At 55.3% G+C, this 12,434-nt stretch overlaps 1 protein-coding gene across 14 annotated transcripts in view; it reads left to right on the top strand.

The window, feature by feature from the left end:
- Nucleotides 1–5,737: 5,737 nt before the first annotated feature.
- Nucleotides 5,738–12,434, top strand: part of CADM1 (cell adhesion molecule 1) — a 171,607-nt gene continuing 164,910 nt past the window's right edge. For 7 of the 14 annotated variants that reach the window (XM_069787886.1, XM_069787883.1, XM_069787885.1 and 4 more), the window contains exon 1: nucleotides 5,739–5,909. In XM_069787886.1, the coding sequence (XP_069643987.1) occupies nucleotides 5,804–5,909 (106 nt within the window). In that variant the 5' untranslated portion in view covers nucleotides 5,739–5,803. Of the gene's footprint in view, nucleotides 5,910–12,434 lie in introns of all 14 variants that reach the window. The other 7 variants (XM_069787889.1, XM_069787888.1, XM_069787887.1 and 4 more) reach the window with 2 other exon arrangements.

Genomic DNA, 12,434 nt, shown 5'->3' with positions numbered 1-12,434 from the left:
CGAACACGAGGACCTGAACCACTCCTGAGCGTTCTGACCCAGGAGGAGCACGGGGCTTCACACGGCGGCTGCCCAGCTGATAAATACAGCTGGCCAACAGCTAGAGCTAGAAACGCAACTGCCCCGGGGTGTTTCGGTGAAGCATCTCTCGCCCCTTGCTCAGCAGCAAGCACCGGCCGGTGTCATGGAGCCGGAGCCAGCTCCTCCGCATCGGAGGTGTGAGCCGCTCGCTGTGTGCAGGGGACCAGCTGCCCTCTGTAACCCGGCTCAGCAAAGCCCATCCTCGGTCAGAGCATCTTGGGGTGTCGGGCTGCAGCGGAAGGGGGGAGATGGCATGCTGCAAAATCCCAGCATGTTTTTGGGTTGGTCCCCCTTGCTCTTTGCACAGAACAGCAGCGGGGACAGGGCAGCAATAGCGATATGGCAACCGGCAGTGGCACGGCTTTTTTTTTTGATGGTCTGGAATAAATATGCACAAGAGACTTTGCTCAGAGAGAACTTTTCTACTTTTAGTGTCTGTTGTTCCTTAGGGGTTTTTTGGTGTTTTTTAACAAAGGTTTTAGCCGAGCAAAAAATCCCATCTGTATGGCTTTTTTTTATTAAAAGATAAAAAGCTAGAGTTCGTAGGAGTTAGCATTAAGTCACAGTCCGCAGCAATCTAAGGTATTCACTGGCTGGGGACTCTCTCTGTTTATTTCAAATACCCCTTTATCATTTTGTTGAAAGAGCGGTGTTCTCTGTAAAGCTCTGCCAATTGAAAAAAGAATCAGATAATGAAGACTGATGCTGCACTGATGACAGCCCTTCAGATCCTCAATAGGATTTCTCCAAAATCAAAAGACTTTTTTGTTTTATTGTCACACTTGTGGCTTAAAAATAATTAAATTTAATCTTTTAGCTCTAGAAACAAAAATGAAAAATTAAAAACAGCCCCTCCTCCCGCCCCATGCAGGAAAAGACGAAGCAAATGCAAATATCCAGTGGGTGTTGGAGAGAATTTTGTAAATTATAAATGAAAATATCATATTTGCAGTGGGTGCCCAGCATACATGCTTTCCAAAGACTATGTTATGGCGCTCAGCAGGTGTGACTGGTCTTAGTGTGTGCCTGCAGTGTTTGTCCCAAGGGAATGAAAGTCAACATATTATACGCTTGTATAAATGTTGCTTTCGTTTATTAATTTGGCACCAGTATTTTTTGGAATCATTTTGGAACATACCATCTTTCCAGTACACATCCAAAATACCCAGCCATGCCCAGAGGCTGCACGGAAACCTACAGGATGCACACGCTGCCAGTCCGGACTGCGCTTCCATACATGCTGTACTGGAGATGCGGTTCCCTCGCCGTAGCAAGGGCCGGCTCCCCGGGCTGTCGGCAAGCTGCCTCCACGGAGCTGGGATGCTGCAGCGAGATGTGGCAGCTGCTTCTCCCTGCTTGGGAGCTGGGACTTCAAAGCAGCCCCTGAAATGCTTCTGCGTTTGGGAGGGAAGGGTGCCGCGTTCATCTGCACAGTGGTAGCAGGCGCTCGCCTCCTCCAGGGTGCCCGGGGATGGAGGGGAGGTGCTGGGTGCTGGCGGGTCGGAAAGATGTGCAGCTCCATGGCAGAACAGTCCCTTACAGGGCTCTGAGTTTTTGCTGCGCTTCGGTCACCAGTTTGTCAGAGTCGGGGCGGACGGTGTGGACGGGAAGCGCGCAGCCGTAGGTGCCCGGGAGCGCACTCGGCGCACACCAAGCACACATTTTGCAGGCGGCTTGCCGCCTCGCGCTTCACGTGTCCCTGCACGGGGCGAGGGCTGGGACAGTCCTCGGCCTGGCCACCCGCGCATTACGCGTCAGCCCGAAATACGTGCTGCGAATGGGGTCCCCGTGCCCAGGCTCCAGTACGAGTGGGACGCGGGTGCTGACTGGGCAGAGCTCCCAGCCCCGGTGGGGCTAGACAACAAAACGTTCCCACTTTCCTTGGTGGTGACAGCAAGCAGTAGTTCTGCGTGATGCTTCGGCGTCTGTTTTACACCTTTTAAAATTCTGAACAAATTTGCTCGTCGCAGTGGAAGGCAGATAAATAAAATATATTGGGAGCTATTTGTACTGTAACTAAAGTCCTAAATTTATAGAGGGAGAGCATAGCAAATGACAACTTTGTCACAGTACATGAAAGACTGGAAATTAGGCTTTGCATTTTTACCTGATCTTTAAAGAGGCGGCACTGGGTTCCCCAGGCTGGGGACAGGTAAGAGGAGAAGCTCGTCCAGGGAGCCCAGCCGTCTGAGGGGAACGCAACCCACCCGGGAAGCGCTGAAACATCTTTCAGGCAAGCCATTAAATCTGAAATGCTATAACTTGATTATTCCTTCTCCGGATTCCTTTTGACAAACTCCTCCAATTTCAAAGAGTTACACGGGATTTAGCCCCATGCTGGCTTTAATGTGAATTGTGTGGCTAAAATTGCATGCAGTTCTTTGAAAATTTCAGAGCCGGCGCTTTTCCCAAGATCGACAACTGTTTTATTTCTCTTGACAGAATATGTCGAAGGAACAAACGCTGCCATTCGCGGAGGAATCTTTTTGGTCTCAGTCTCTATAGCACCTTTAATCTGAGGCTCCAAGAGCTGCGTAAGAATGGCGAGTCCCGCAGTACCTGCAAAAGTTAAATGCTTTCTGCGCTACCGTCCTTTTTGGGAGGGGAAAGCATGGGCTTCTTTAGGTCCTTTTTCCCTTCTTAAGTTAATGTAGGGAATGAATGGTGGAGCTAGGGCGCTCGGTGGAAAGCCATTGTGGCTAGCGAGTACTCTTGGTTCCCTTTGCCCATCTTTGTGAATCTAAGAACAGGTAAGTGATGGTTGGTTTTGCAAACCCGCCTGAGAACGGCTGCTGCTGTAACTTATTCAGCAACGGAGGTAATGAAGGTCAGTTACTTAAAATTAGCCACAAGTCAGGTGATGTCGTGTCCTCTAACGCCATTCCCGACGGCGGCGGCGGCAGGACTAGAGCCGATTTACTCCAGGACCGGTTCGATCTCCGGCCTGGTGCGTTGGCAGCAACTGCTACTCATCCGCCTATCTACAGCCTGCTTCTGCTGCCAGATGCCATCCAAGGCATTTCAAAATGCTGTGTTATAGGAAGGGAGAGTACAAACCGACGTCGTCATTCTTCTTGCGCCTCTCTCTCTGAGCGCGTTTTCAAACCGTGGAGCTCAGCTCTGTCTCTGGAAGCCTACCACAGATTGGAGTTCTCATTTTTAAGTTCATTTCTGCTCCTGATTTAAAAGTGGAATTAACAAACAATTGATTATCGGTTCTAAAATGCAAAAACACCATCTGGTCTTTGAGATGTGCTAAATCGCGGCTGGGGGGAGCCGGAATGACACATCTGAAGGCTCTCTGCAAGTGGCACAGGCGGGGCTCCTGGGCGAAATTCCTGCTGCTCATAACCCCCACCAAAGCGGACGAGGAAACTCGATCTTTCATGTGGCTTCCTCTCGATCTGCAGCTAGCGGTCCTCAGGTGGGCTCGCTTACCGGGTGCTGCGGCATTTTGGCCCGCGATGCCAGCTGCCTAGAGAGCGGAGCACGGTCCCGCGAGCGTTCCTCTCTCCTCCCCGTCGCTGAGCGCCGGAGGGATGTCTGTAGGCATTGACGGCCCTTGGGTTTGTCACGGGCTGCAGCCTGCCGTCAGCCTCGCCTCCGGAGCGGGCGCGGAGTGGTTTATCCGGCATCCTGCATCTCCTGCCGGCTTCCCTCGAGAGAGACGGGGTCAGAGCGAGTCTCGGAAATGAGCGGCCGCTTGTCAGCGGGACACGTTGCTGGGGGAGCAACCTTGTCGTGTAGTGCCTGCGATTGTATCGGCTGTATTTGTGGGTCGGGTCAGCCTTTATCAGGCCTTTCTGCCCCCGGCCCCCCCCTCGGTTCCCTCTTTCAGGCCCCTCTCCCGTGTTAGCTGCTGTCCCTGCCCAACTGCGACTGGATTTAATACAGCTTTCAATCACTGCCAGTGGGGCTCGCGCTTCAATATCATAACTGCTAAACACACTGTGACAAATAATCTGAGGCTAAGCTTCCAGGACAGAGGAAATCGTTTTCCTCTTGAAATTAAAGTTGATGCATAATGGAACGCAGTAAGATGTTTCCAGCAGGAACATAGCCAGTTTCCGTACATCTCGAGTCTCTTTTTGTCTGCAGAACGAGATGTAGGAGGTTGGGGAAGTCATTTCCTAGAGTTCAGGATTTGCAATTTGCATTCTATAATCTCCCGGTCATTTAGCAGCAGATAATTTGTCATGGTTTGTTTTAGCTGTTGTGATATTGATATTTATTATGCAAATTGTATTTCCTACTACTTATTGTTCTGCACCCTATGAATACTTAAATTATTATAAACCTTTTTAGTTAATACGGGTTGCCTTTCAATTTGATGTTTGAGCCGCAGCAGGTCATAATGCATGATATTGTGCAAAAGGGTCTAAACCGCATAATTAAAGAGACGAACGGGATAGCCGGGTGCCTGATGGCACCGAGGCAAATGGAGCTTCGCGGCAAAGCGGCTCAGGCCCAGGTGGTTGTTGAGCAGCGCTCGAGTCCTTCCGGAGAGAAGGGAATTCGGCGTCCCGTCCGAAGACGAGTGCTTTCTTACAAACTGGGGGATAAATCCAGCTTCCTTACGGGGACTGCCATGATTGCAGCGGCCCGAAACTCTGCCATCCACGGCGCTCGTTCGGCGAGGTGGGGAGACGGCGAAGGGCTGGGAACACTCCGAAGCCAGCCTGAGGGAGCCGGGTCCAGCATCTTCTCGGGATGGGGCGGTGGGAAGCCAGCCTGGTTTCGCGAGCCGGCGGGTGGGAAGCTCTTCCCGACCCCACGATGTGACTCTAACGCCGGCCTTGAGCGGACGGGACGATGGAGTTAACCCCACGACTTGCCTGCCCCAGGTTCACTCGGAACAGCCGAATTAATGAGGTTTACGCGTATTTGACGCGTGCCCCGCTAATGCTGGCGCAGGCCCGGCGGGTGGGAGGCAGGACCGGGGGTCCTTTCCCCGGGGGCGATCAGCCCGGGGCGGCCTGCTCGGGCCCCCCCCCCCGCTCCTCCGCGGGGGGTTGGCCGGGCTCCGGCCGCTCCCCCGCAGCCGGGGAAGGCTCAACACCGCCTCCAGCGGCCCGGGGCCCGGGCGGAGCGGGCGGGCGCCGCCGGGCAGCGGGGGCGGCTGGGGGGCACTGGGACCCTGAGGTGGGGGGATGCTGGGGGGCACCCGGGGCGGGGGGATGCTGGGGGGTGGAGGGGAAACTCGAATCCCGGGAGGGGGATGCTGGGGGGGGGGGGGCTGGCGTGGGAAAGGTGGCGGAGCCCCTCCGCCTGTCGCCCGGTCGGCAGGAGTCGCGATAGGTGGCCGAGGGTTGGAGAAGCTGTAGGAGATGTGGGGGCTTGGGGGGGGGGGGGGGTGGGTTTGGTGGTTGGGTTTTGGGTTTTTTTGCGCGCGCGTGTGTTTTTTCCGAATTTTTGTCCTTTGTTCGAGGCGGCGGGTCCCCGGCTCTGAGCGCGGCTGGGCCCGGGCTCCGCTCCCTCCCCCGCCCCGAGGGGCCCCGCCGCCGCCGCCGCCGCCGCCGCCGCTCGCTCCCCGCCGCGCCCCTACGCCCCGCGCCGCGCCCGGCACTTTGCCCCCGGCCCCTGGCGCGGGGCGGGGCGGGGCCCGTCCCTCGCCCCACCCCTCCCCCACCCCTCCCGCCGCGCTGACGCGCGCGCATCTCATTAGCGGCGCGCGCGGTCGCTAGGTGCCGGCGCGGCGGCCAGAGCGAAGCAGGTGCCGGAGATGGCGGGTCGCGCCGAGCCCAGCGGCCCCGCGGCGTGCGGCGGCGCCCCGGGCCTCCTCCCGGTCCTCCTGCTGCTCCTCTCCGCCGCCGCCATCATCCCCAGAGGTAGGAGGCGGCCGAGCCCCGGCTCCGGCCCGCCCGCGGGGGGGCGCCGCCGGGGGCTGCGGGGGGGGGGGGCAGCGGGGCGGCTCGGCCCCCGGTGGCGGGGGGCGGCGGTGGGGTGGTCGCGGTCGCTTTCGGGGAATCCTCCGGGCGGGCGGGGCGGGTACGGCGGGGTCTGGGGCTCGCCCGGCGGCCCCCCCCACCCCACCCCACCCCATCGCGAGTTGGACGCTGGTCCCGGCGGGCGTCCCGGGGGGCGGGGGGCGAGCGCCGGCCGGTGCCGGGCGGCGGGGAAGGGACCCCCGGCGGCGGCGGGGGAGCGGCGGCGGGCTCACCCGCGCGTGTCGGGGCGGCGCGGGCTGCCGGTTACCATGGAAGCAGCTTCTCCCCGCTGCCCCTGGCCTCATCAGGCGGCCTCCCAATTAAAAAGTAATTGCCGTGCGCCCCCCCCCCCCCGGTGTTTTCCGCGGTGGTGGTGGGGGGGGAGGTGCTGCTGCACCGCCGCCCGCTGGAGCGGGGAACCTGTTGGAATGCAAGTGCAACTTGCCAGGCGCTTCCCGCCCCCGCTGCCGAAACCGCCCTCCCCGCTGCCTCCGGCCCGGGCGCGTTCGGAGGCTTCGGGGGAAACGGCCGGGAATTAAACGGGACCCACCGGGTCTCTCCGACCGGCCGGGAGAGCTGCGGGAGCGGCCCGGGGGGGGCCGGGGATGGGGGGGCCGGGCCCCCCCCAACCCTCCGAGCCCCGGCGGCAGAAGTGCCCCGGGCGGCAGAGCCCGCCGCCGCGCCGGCGATGCATCGCCCCTGCACTGAGCCGAGTAGCCGCAGGAGGGACTTGCACTTGTGCCTGATGGCTTTGATAAAATATTCCTCCTTAATGCCACTTTATATTTACAGTGTGTCACTGGAGAGGCACAAGGCTTCATTTACTGGCTTGCGCGACGAGAGGAGCGAGCGTTATTTGCCCGGGACGTTTTGGGAAGAACAAGAGGGCCATTGAGCGATCTGTTGAATTTCACTAATAGGAAGAGGGGGGGATAAAGGAGCAGGCAGCTCCGCCGAACAAAGAGCTTTATTCACAGGCGTGTTGTACATGCTTTCCCCGGTCTTCCCCCGCGGCCTTTTCGGTGGGATAGGGCGGCGGGGGGGGGGAAGAGGGCCGGTGTCGTTTTCAGCTTGAGATCCGCGGTCTCCCGACGGGGCCGGGGGCTTCTGCCCGAAGGCTGGCTCCGACGACGAAAATTGCCCTCTTCCGGAGCGGCGCGCTGGTCGGGCGTCGGAAGTCCTGAAGGGTGACTCTGTTCTCCGAAATCAGCCGTTCTGCAGCCCGAAGCGTCCATTGAGGGTAGCCAGGAGCGATGGAAACAAGCCATCGGTGCCGGCTCTTTTCAGTGCAAGACGGGGAAACGCTCGCGTCGCTTTGGTACGACTCGTCTGCGCCTAGCAGCAGACGCCCAGATGTTTATGTGGTCGATGCGTTCTCCTCCTAGTTTTGCAGAGCTTCTGTCGCAAGGTGCTTTATGTGGAATTTGCGTTCAGCTTAGCTCGAGGCGTGGGGAATCGCCCACCACTTTGACTTGGAGACCCTGTCGTTGAAAGACGCCCGAATTAAAAATAAAAGCCCTATTGCAGGACAGCCGCCTTCATTCTTTGTTTTGCTGTCTGGCTCTTAATACCTCACCTTGCGTTTCGAATCCTTTTTTTAAGAGCTGTTTTTAGCTAAAGGCTGCTATGACACTCCGATAGGGTAAGACTGTTAATCACCGCCCAGCTAATGGGCATAGCGACGCGATGTAGAATAGCGAGGCAGCTGAAGAGAAACAAAAGCAGGGCTGGATGCTGAATTAAAACGACTGTGCCTGACCTATGCAGTTGGGCTTTTCCAACGGAGAAAAGCACTGCACAGCGTGAATTGAGAGTGCAATGCTCTTACTGGAAGGTAACCGTCTTGCGGTTTTGGTGCTCCGTCGTGAATCACAGGATAAAAGCCTAGACCTCCTGCTTTAATGCCTCTTAGACAACATTTCCTTAAGGCTGAGGAACTCAGGTTTTTTTGTCCCCCCTTTCCCCCCACCTTTTCAAAGCTGTCAATTTGTTAGCTTCGGTAGTCTCGGACGAGAAAATTAGCGTTGTGGCAGTAACTCCTGGCGCCGACGGCAGAGCGCTGTCGTCGCGTCCCCCGGACGGGTTGCCACCAGAGGCACGACGGCACGAGCACTGTATCGCCGCCGTGGTGGCGTCCTGTGATCTGGAGGGTGTCCTGATGGCTTGGCTGCCTGCTTTAAGCGGGGTGGTTGTAACGGCGATAGGCAACCCCCAGACCCAGTTTAAACGAAGCCGGTAACGCGATATGGATTCATGTGTTTCTGTGGCGCCTTTTTATCTCATCTCAATGCTTTACAGTTAATTAAACTTCATAACACCCCTGTGAAGTAGGGAGAGAGTCGAGGACCGATTTTGGCCAATACTGAGAGGCAGTCAGCACTGGGGTGGAACGCAGCATCTGTCTAACGGAGCAGAGCAACATTGCACGGCAGTTTAGAAAGAATAACTTTTCAGCTGAAGCCGTGGGAGGCGTTCAGAGACGGCCTCGGCATCGAGCTGCAAGCCGGCCGTGGCCCAAAGGCGTGAAGGGCTGGACAGGAGGTGGTCCCGGTTGTCATCTCCGTACCTGCCGACGCCAGACGAGCCCCCCGTACACAGCAGGCCAGAGAAAGACCCTCTCGAAGGCAGGGAGCGCTCCCACTGAGGCTGTGTTAAGCCAGGCTCCTTTGTAAATACGGAGTGAGTTTCTAAGGAGCCTTTGTACGCAAGCAAGGCGAGGCTTCTGATCTGCGGTGGCTTCGCTCAGGCTTGGCTGAGCTCTGGCGCTGAAAAACACACGGTTGCGTTCTGCATGCAATGCAAACACTGGAGGAACGTTGCAAGGAAGGGGCTGGTAAATAAAGTAATCCATCTGGGCTGCAGCTTGGGCTCATTTGTCTTGCATGTAGGCAGTTGAGCGCAGGTTTATAAGCATGACAATCTGGCTTGGAAACCACTGCCAAGGAGGCTCCCGAGGACGGGAAGACTAGGAGATAGCTCGGCTCCACGCACGCTCTGCACAGAGGAGGGGGCACTTGTCAGCACCTTCAGCTGGATGGACACCATCGATGTTTGCTGGCTGTTGGGGTGCTCCTCGGCAGGGGTGGCTGCCACCGCTGCTGCTGTTTGTCTCGCGGAGCTGGCTGTGTGGACAGGAGGCTGAAGAAGAGGTACTCTCCTCTGGGGAGCCCTGGGCCTTATCAGCGGCCGCTTTGCCGATGCTGCGTTGCTGTTTTCTTTGTTTGTCTTTCGCTGTCTTTCCTGGGTGTGTAAATACAGAAGGCTTTGTACCACACAGCTCTGACTCAGTAACCCCGGGTGGCTTGGCGTGCCTTCCTCCAGCCTTGCCAGAACCAAAGACACGTTTGGTGGGGCAATGGCATGGGGATGTGGTCTCTGCCCTATTGCTGGACTAAAAATGGGTCAGCTCTTTAACCCTGTGTCTGCCCGAGGGCATCCGGAATAAAATGTTTGTCTCAGCTGGGATACGCCCCCTGTTTAAATGGACCACTTAAATGCTCCTAAGAAGGCGTTTGCTCAAAAAAACCCCCAACCTTCCTGATATTGCATGTAGGCAGATTTTTCTGGATGTTTCTGTTTAATGCCTGTTTCTCTGGGGATTATTGATATACTTTTAAAAGGGGCTTGACAACCCGTACCTCTTCTGCTTTTGGACAGTACCTGGCAGTGCTTCTGTCTCAAATGCAGGGGCTCCCTGTATCCAAAAAGTTAAGTCGCCTTCAGTGGTTCAGGGAGCCAGGATTTTAGCAGGCTCCAGAGGCTGTGAGCGTAGCGCAGGCTGTAAGTCTGCAGCGTTTGCTGGAGCTGGAATTCGGCCAGTAAGTAAATACTTATGCAGTGGTTTAAGAGCACAAGCAAAGCTGGACGCGCAATCTGTATCTCTTCTGAGAAATTGGATGCTCTGTGGAAGGAAAAAAACCCCAACAAAACCAAAAAAAAAAAAAAAAAGCTGTGTTTGTTTCTCCGGGGAATACTGTGTGCTGTTCTCTGGTGGTGCAAACCCACCAGCACTAAATAAAGAGACTCTGTTTGGAAACCTGCAATGAAGGAGAGACCCTGGGTGGAATGCTGTAATTATGAGTGGTATGTACTTGTTTAAGTTTCATAAATCAGTTGCTTTCCTGGGGATTTAATTGCACGCTGTAGCTAGCAGCTGCTGTTGTGGTTAATGGGGAGCTCCACCACAGAACGCTTTGAAGGTCGTCCAGCGTGGGCTTGGACACTTCGGCCCGCTTGGCTTTGAGAGGAGCGTGCTGGTGAAAAAGGGTAGGTTTTTGCATGTGTGGCAGGCATTTTTTGAAGGAAAATACCACAAGGCTTCAATCAAAACTTTGGTAATTGAAACACAAGGGAGCTTGTCGGTTGGGGCACACGTCGGTGCGTGGTAGCTGGCCCACGTTGCTCCGAGACGAGCTGGCGTTTGTGGGTGAGCCATGGGCGGAATTTAGATAGTCCGGTTTTTAATTGGCAAGCGCAGAAAGAGCCCCAGCTGCAACTAGTGCGAGTGCAGGCTGGCTCCTCTCAGGACCCTTGCCTGCGTGGGATCAGTATCCGCCTGGTTTCTCTTGGCCTTTTTCGCTGTAACAATGGTTTTTCTCCTTCCTAGCATCCTTGTTACCTGTTGAACTTGTGGGTGTTCCTGCTCTGCTGCGCATCAGGTTCTCGCCTCAGGTCTTTGTATGGCATTGAGTTAGGTGTTAGGGAGCCCCACAAACCGTGCTGCACAGAACTCTTGAAAGCCCGGCTTTCAAGTCAATCCGATTCACCCGTTCGAAATACATTATAGTGAGCGATAAAAATACATGAGGAGCAGCGGTGGTTCTCGTAATTGGTGCTGAACTCTTCCCACATGCTCACCCGCTGTATGCGGTCAGTGGCTTTCCTGTTGTATTTAAAACTCGACTACATTGTACCAGGAACTTTTATCGGCCTGCATGTAGGGTTGGGCCAGCATGCTATTCTTACCCTACGGTTTGGTTTTAATTGATTATGTTCTTCTGTGGTTTAAAAACTCGAGTATTAAAAACATTTTGACCTTACTGAATTCTCAAGGTGAATCTATTACAAGACTTGAGACCCCATTAAGGTGCCGGTATAAAGGATCAAAGTGATACTTGAGTACATCTCTTTGCTCAGAAATACAAAAGTTTTGCAGGCTGTAGCTTAACTGAAAAATCTCTTTAGTCTTGATGTTTTGGGTATTTTTTTGTCACCGGAAATGCTGGCAGCTTCTCGGTGTTGTCCGTTTGCCGACAGTCGCATGTGTCGGTGCTGCGTTCTAGCAGGCTCCTGATGGGTCTGACTTGTTTTTTTCCTTCCAAAGCAGCGCTGCCTGGTTTTGTGGGTCCTGCCTAAAGAATGCAGTACGCCTCGCCCCCTCCCCTCTTCTTAGTGGCAATGCCAGTCAAGCGCAACTATTGAAGAGAAAATAGGCTCTTGGCAGTACATGATGGCGAGTGCTTTTTAAAACCCAGGTGTACGTTTGGCAGTGGGAAGTAGCGGTGCTAGAACCTTACTTTCTCTGCCAAGGCCAGCTGTGAAGCTCGCCCTAAGCAGTTACGTGACTGGCCTGATTCTTCAATAGGACGGCAAAACTGCGTCGCTTGTGCTACATTTTCTGGAGTCCTTGGCTAAGCAACGGAAGCGATGGGGGACAGTGATCTCTACCTGCGGAGCAGGGGAGACGCGAGTGTAGCCGTCGGAGCCAAGGATGCCCGTGGGGCCAGCGTTGCCTCCTAAAGTTGCACTTGGGCTTGGCAAGCGTTGGGTATATAAAACCCTGGGTTCAGGTTACGGCTGCGAATGAACCTCTCTGATCTTGTCGTGTCCTTTTTTAGCAGTGTTAGTGAGCGCTTGAATCTGATTTGTAATCTCTTCAAAGGTCTGCTTCCAGAATGGAAATGTTATTGTATTCCCTAAGCCATCAGCAGGTCTCTCGAGTTGGTCTTCTCTGGGGCAGGCTCTGGCTGCGGTGGTCTTCCGTTCACAAAGATGCACTCAAGTGCTAATCCAAAACCTGATGACTCTCGTGAGCTCAGATCGAAGAGATCTCCAAATTTGATGGGGAAACGCACCTTTTTGTTGGAGCAGTAATGCTATATATAGATATGAACTTTTCACGGACAGCATGAGACTAAATTGGGACTTGACAAGCTCCAGCGAGAAAGGTCTAAGAGCGCTCTGTCACTGCGAGTGGTGCCTGGAGGGGGGTCCTTGGTACCACCAGCCTGCATGACATGTCCACCTGGGAGATGGCTGCATCCCAGACCCCTCATCCTCTTTATTCCAGCGCTTTGCAGTGTATATCCCTTCTCCGAAGTGTGACAGGGAAGAAAGAAATATCAAGCAGCAAAGTGACGTTCCCCTCCCTCCCCTGCTCCCCCCGTGCAGTAATAGAAATACGAGTCTGAGTCTGCAGCATCAAAA

This window comes from Haliaeetus albicilla, chromosome 7 (assembly GCF_947461875.1).
Source record: "Haliaeetus albicilla chromosome 7, bHalAlb1.1, whole genome shotgun sequence".
NCBI classification, from domain to species: domain Eukaryota; kingdom Metazoa; phylum Chordata; class Aves; order Accipitriformes; family Accipitridae; genus Haliaeetus; species Haliaeetus albicilla.
The sequence above is the reverse complement of the archived record's forward strand: the minus strand, read 5'-3'. Positions and strand labels throughout refer to the sequence as shown.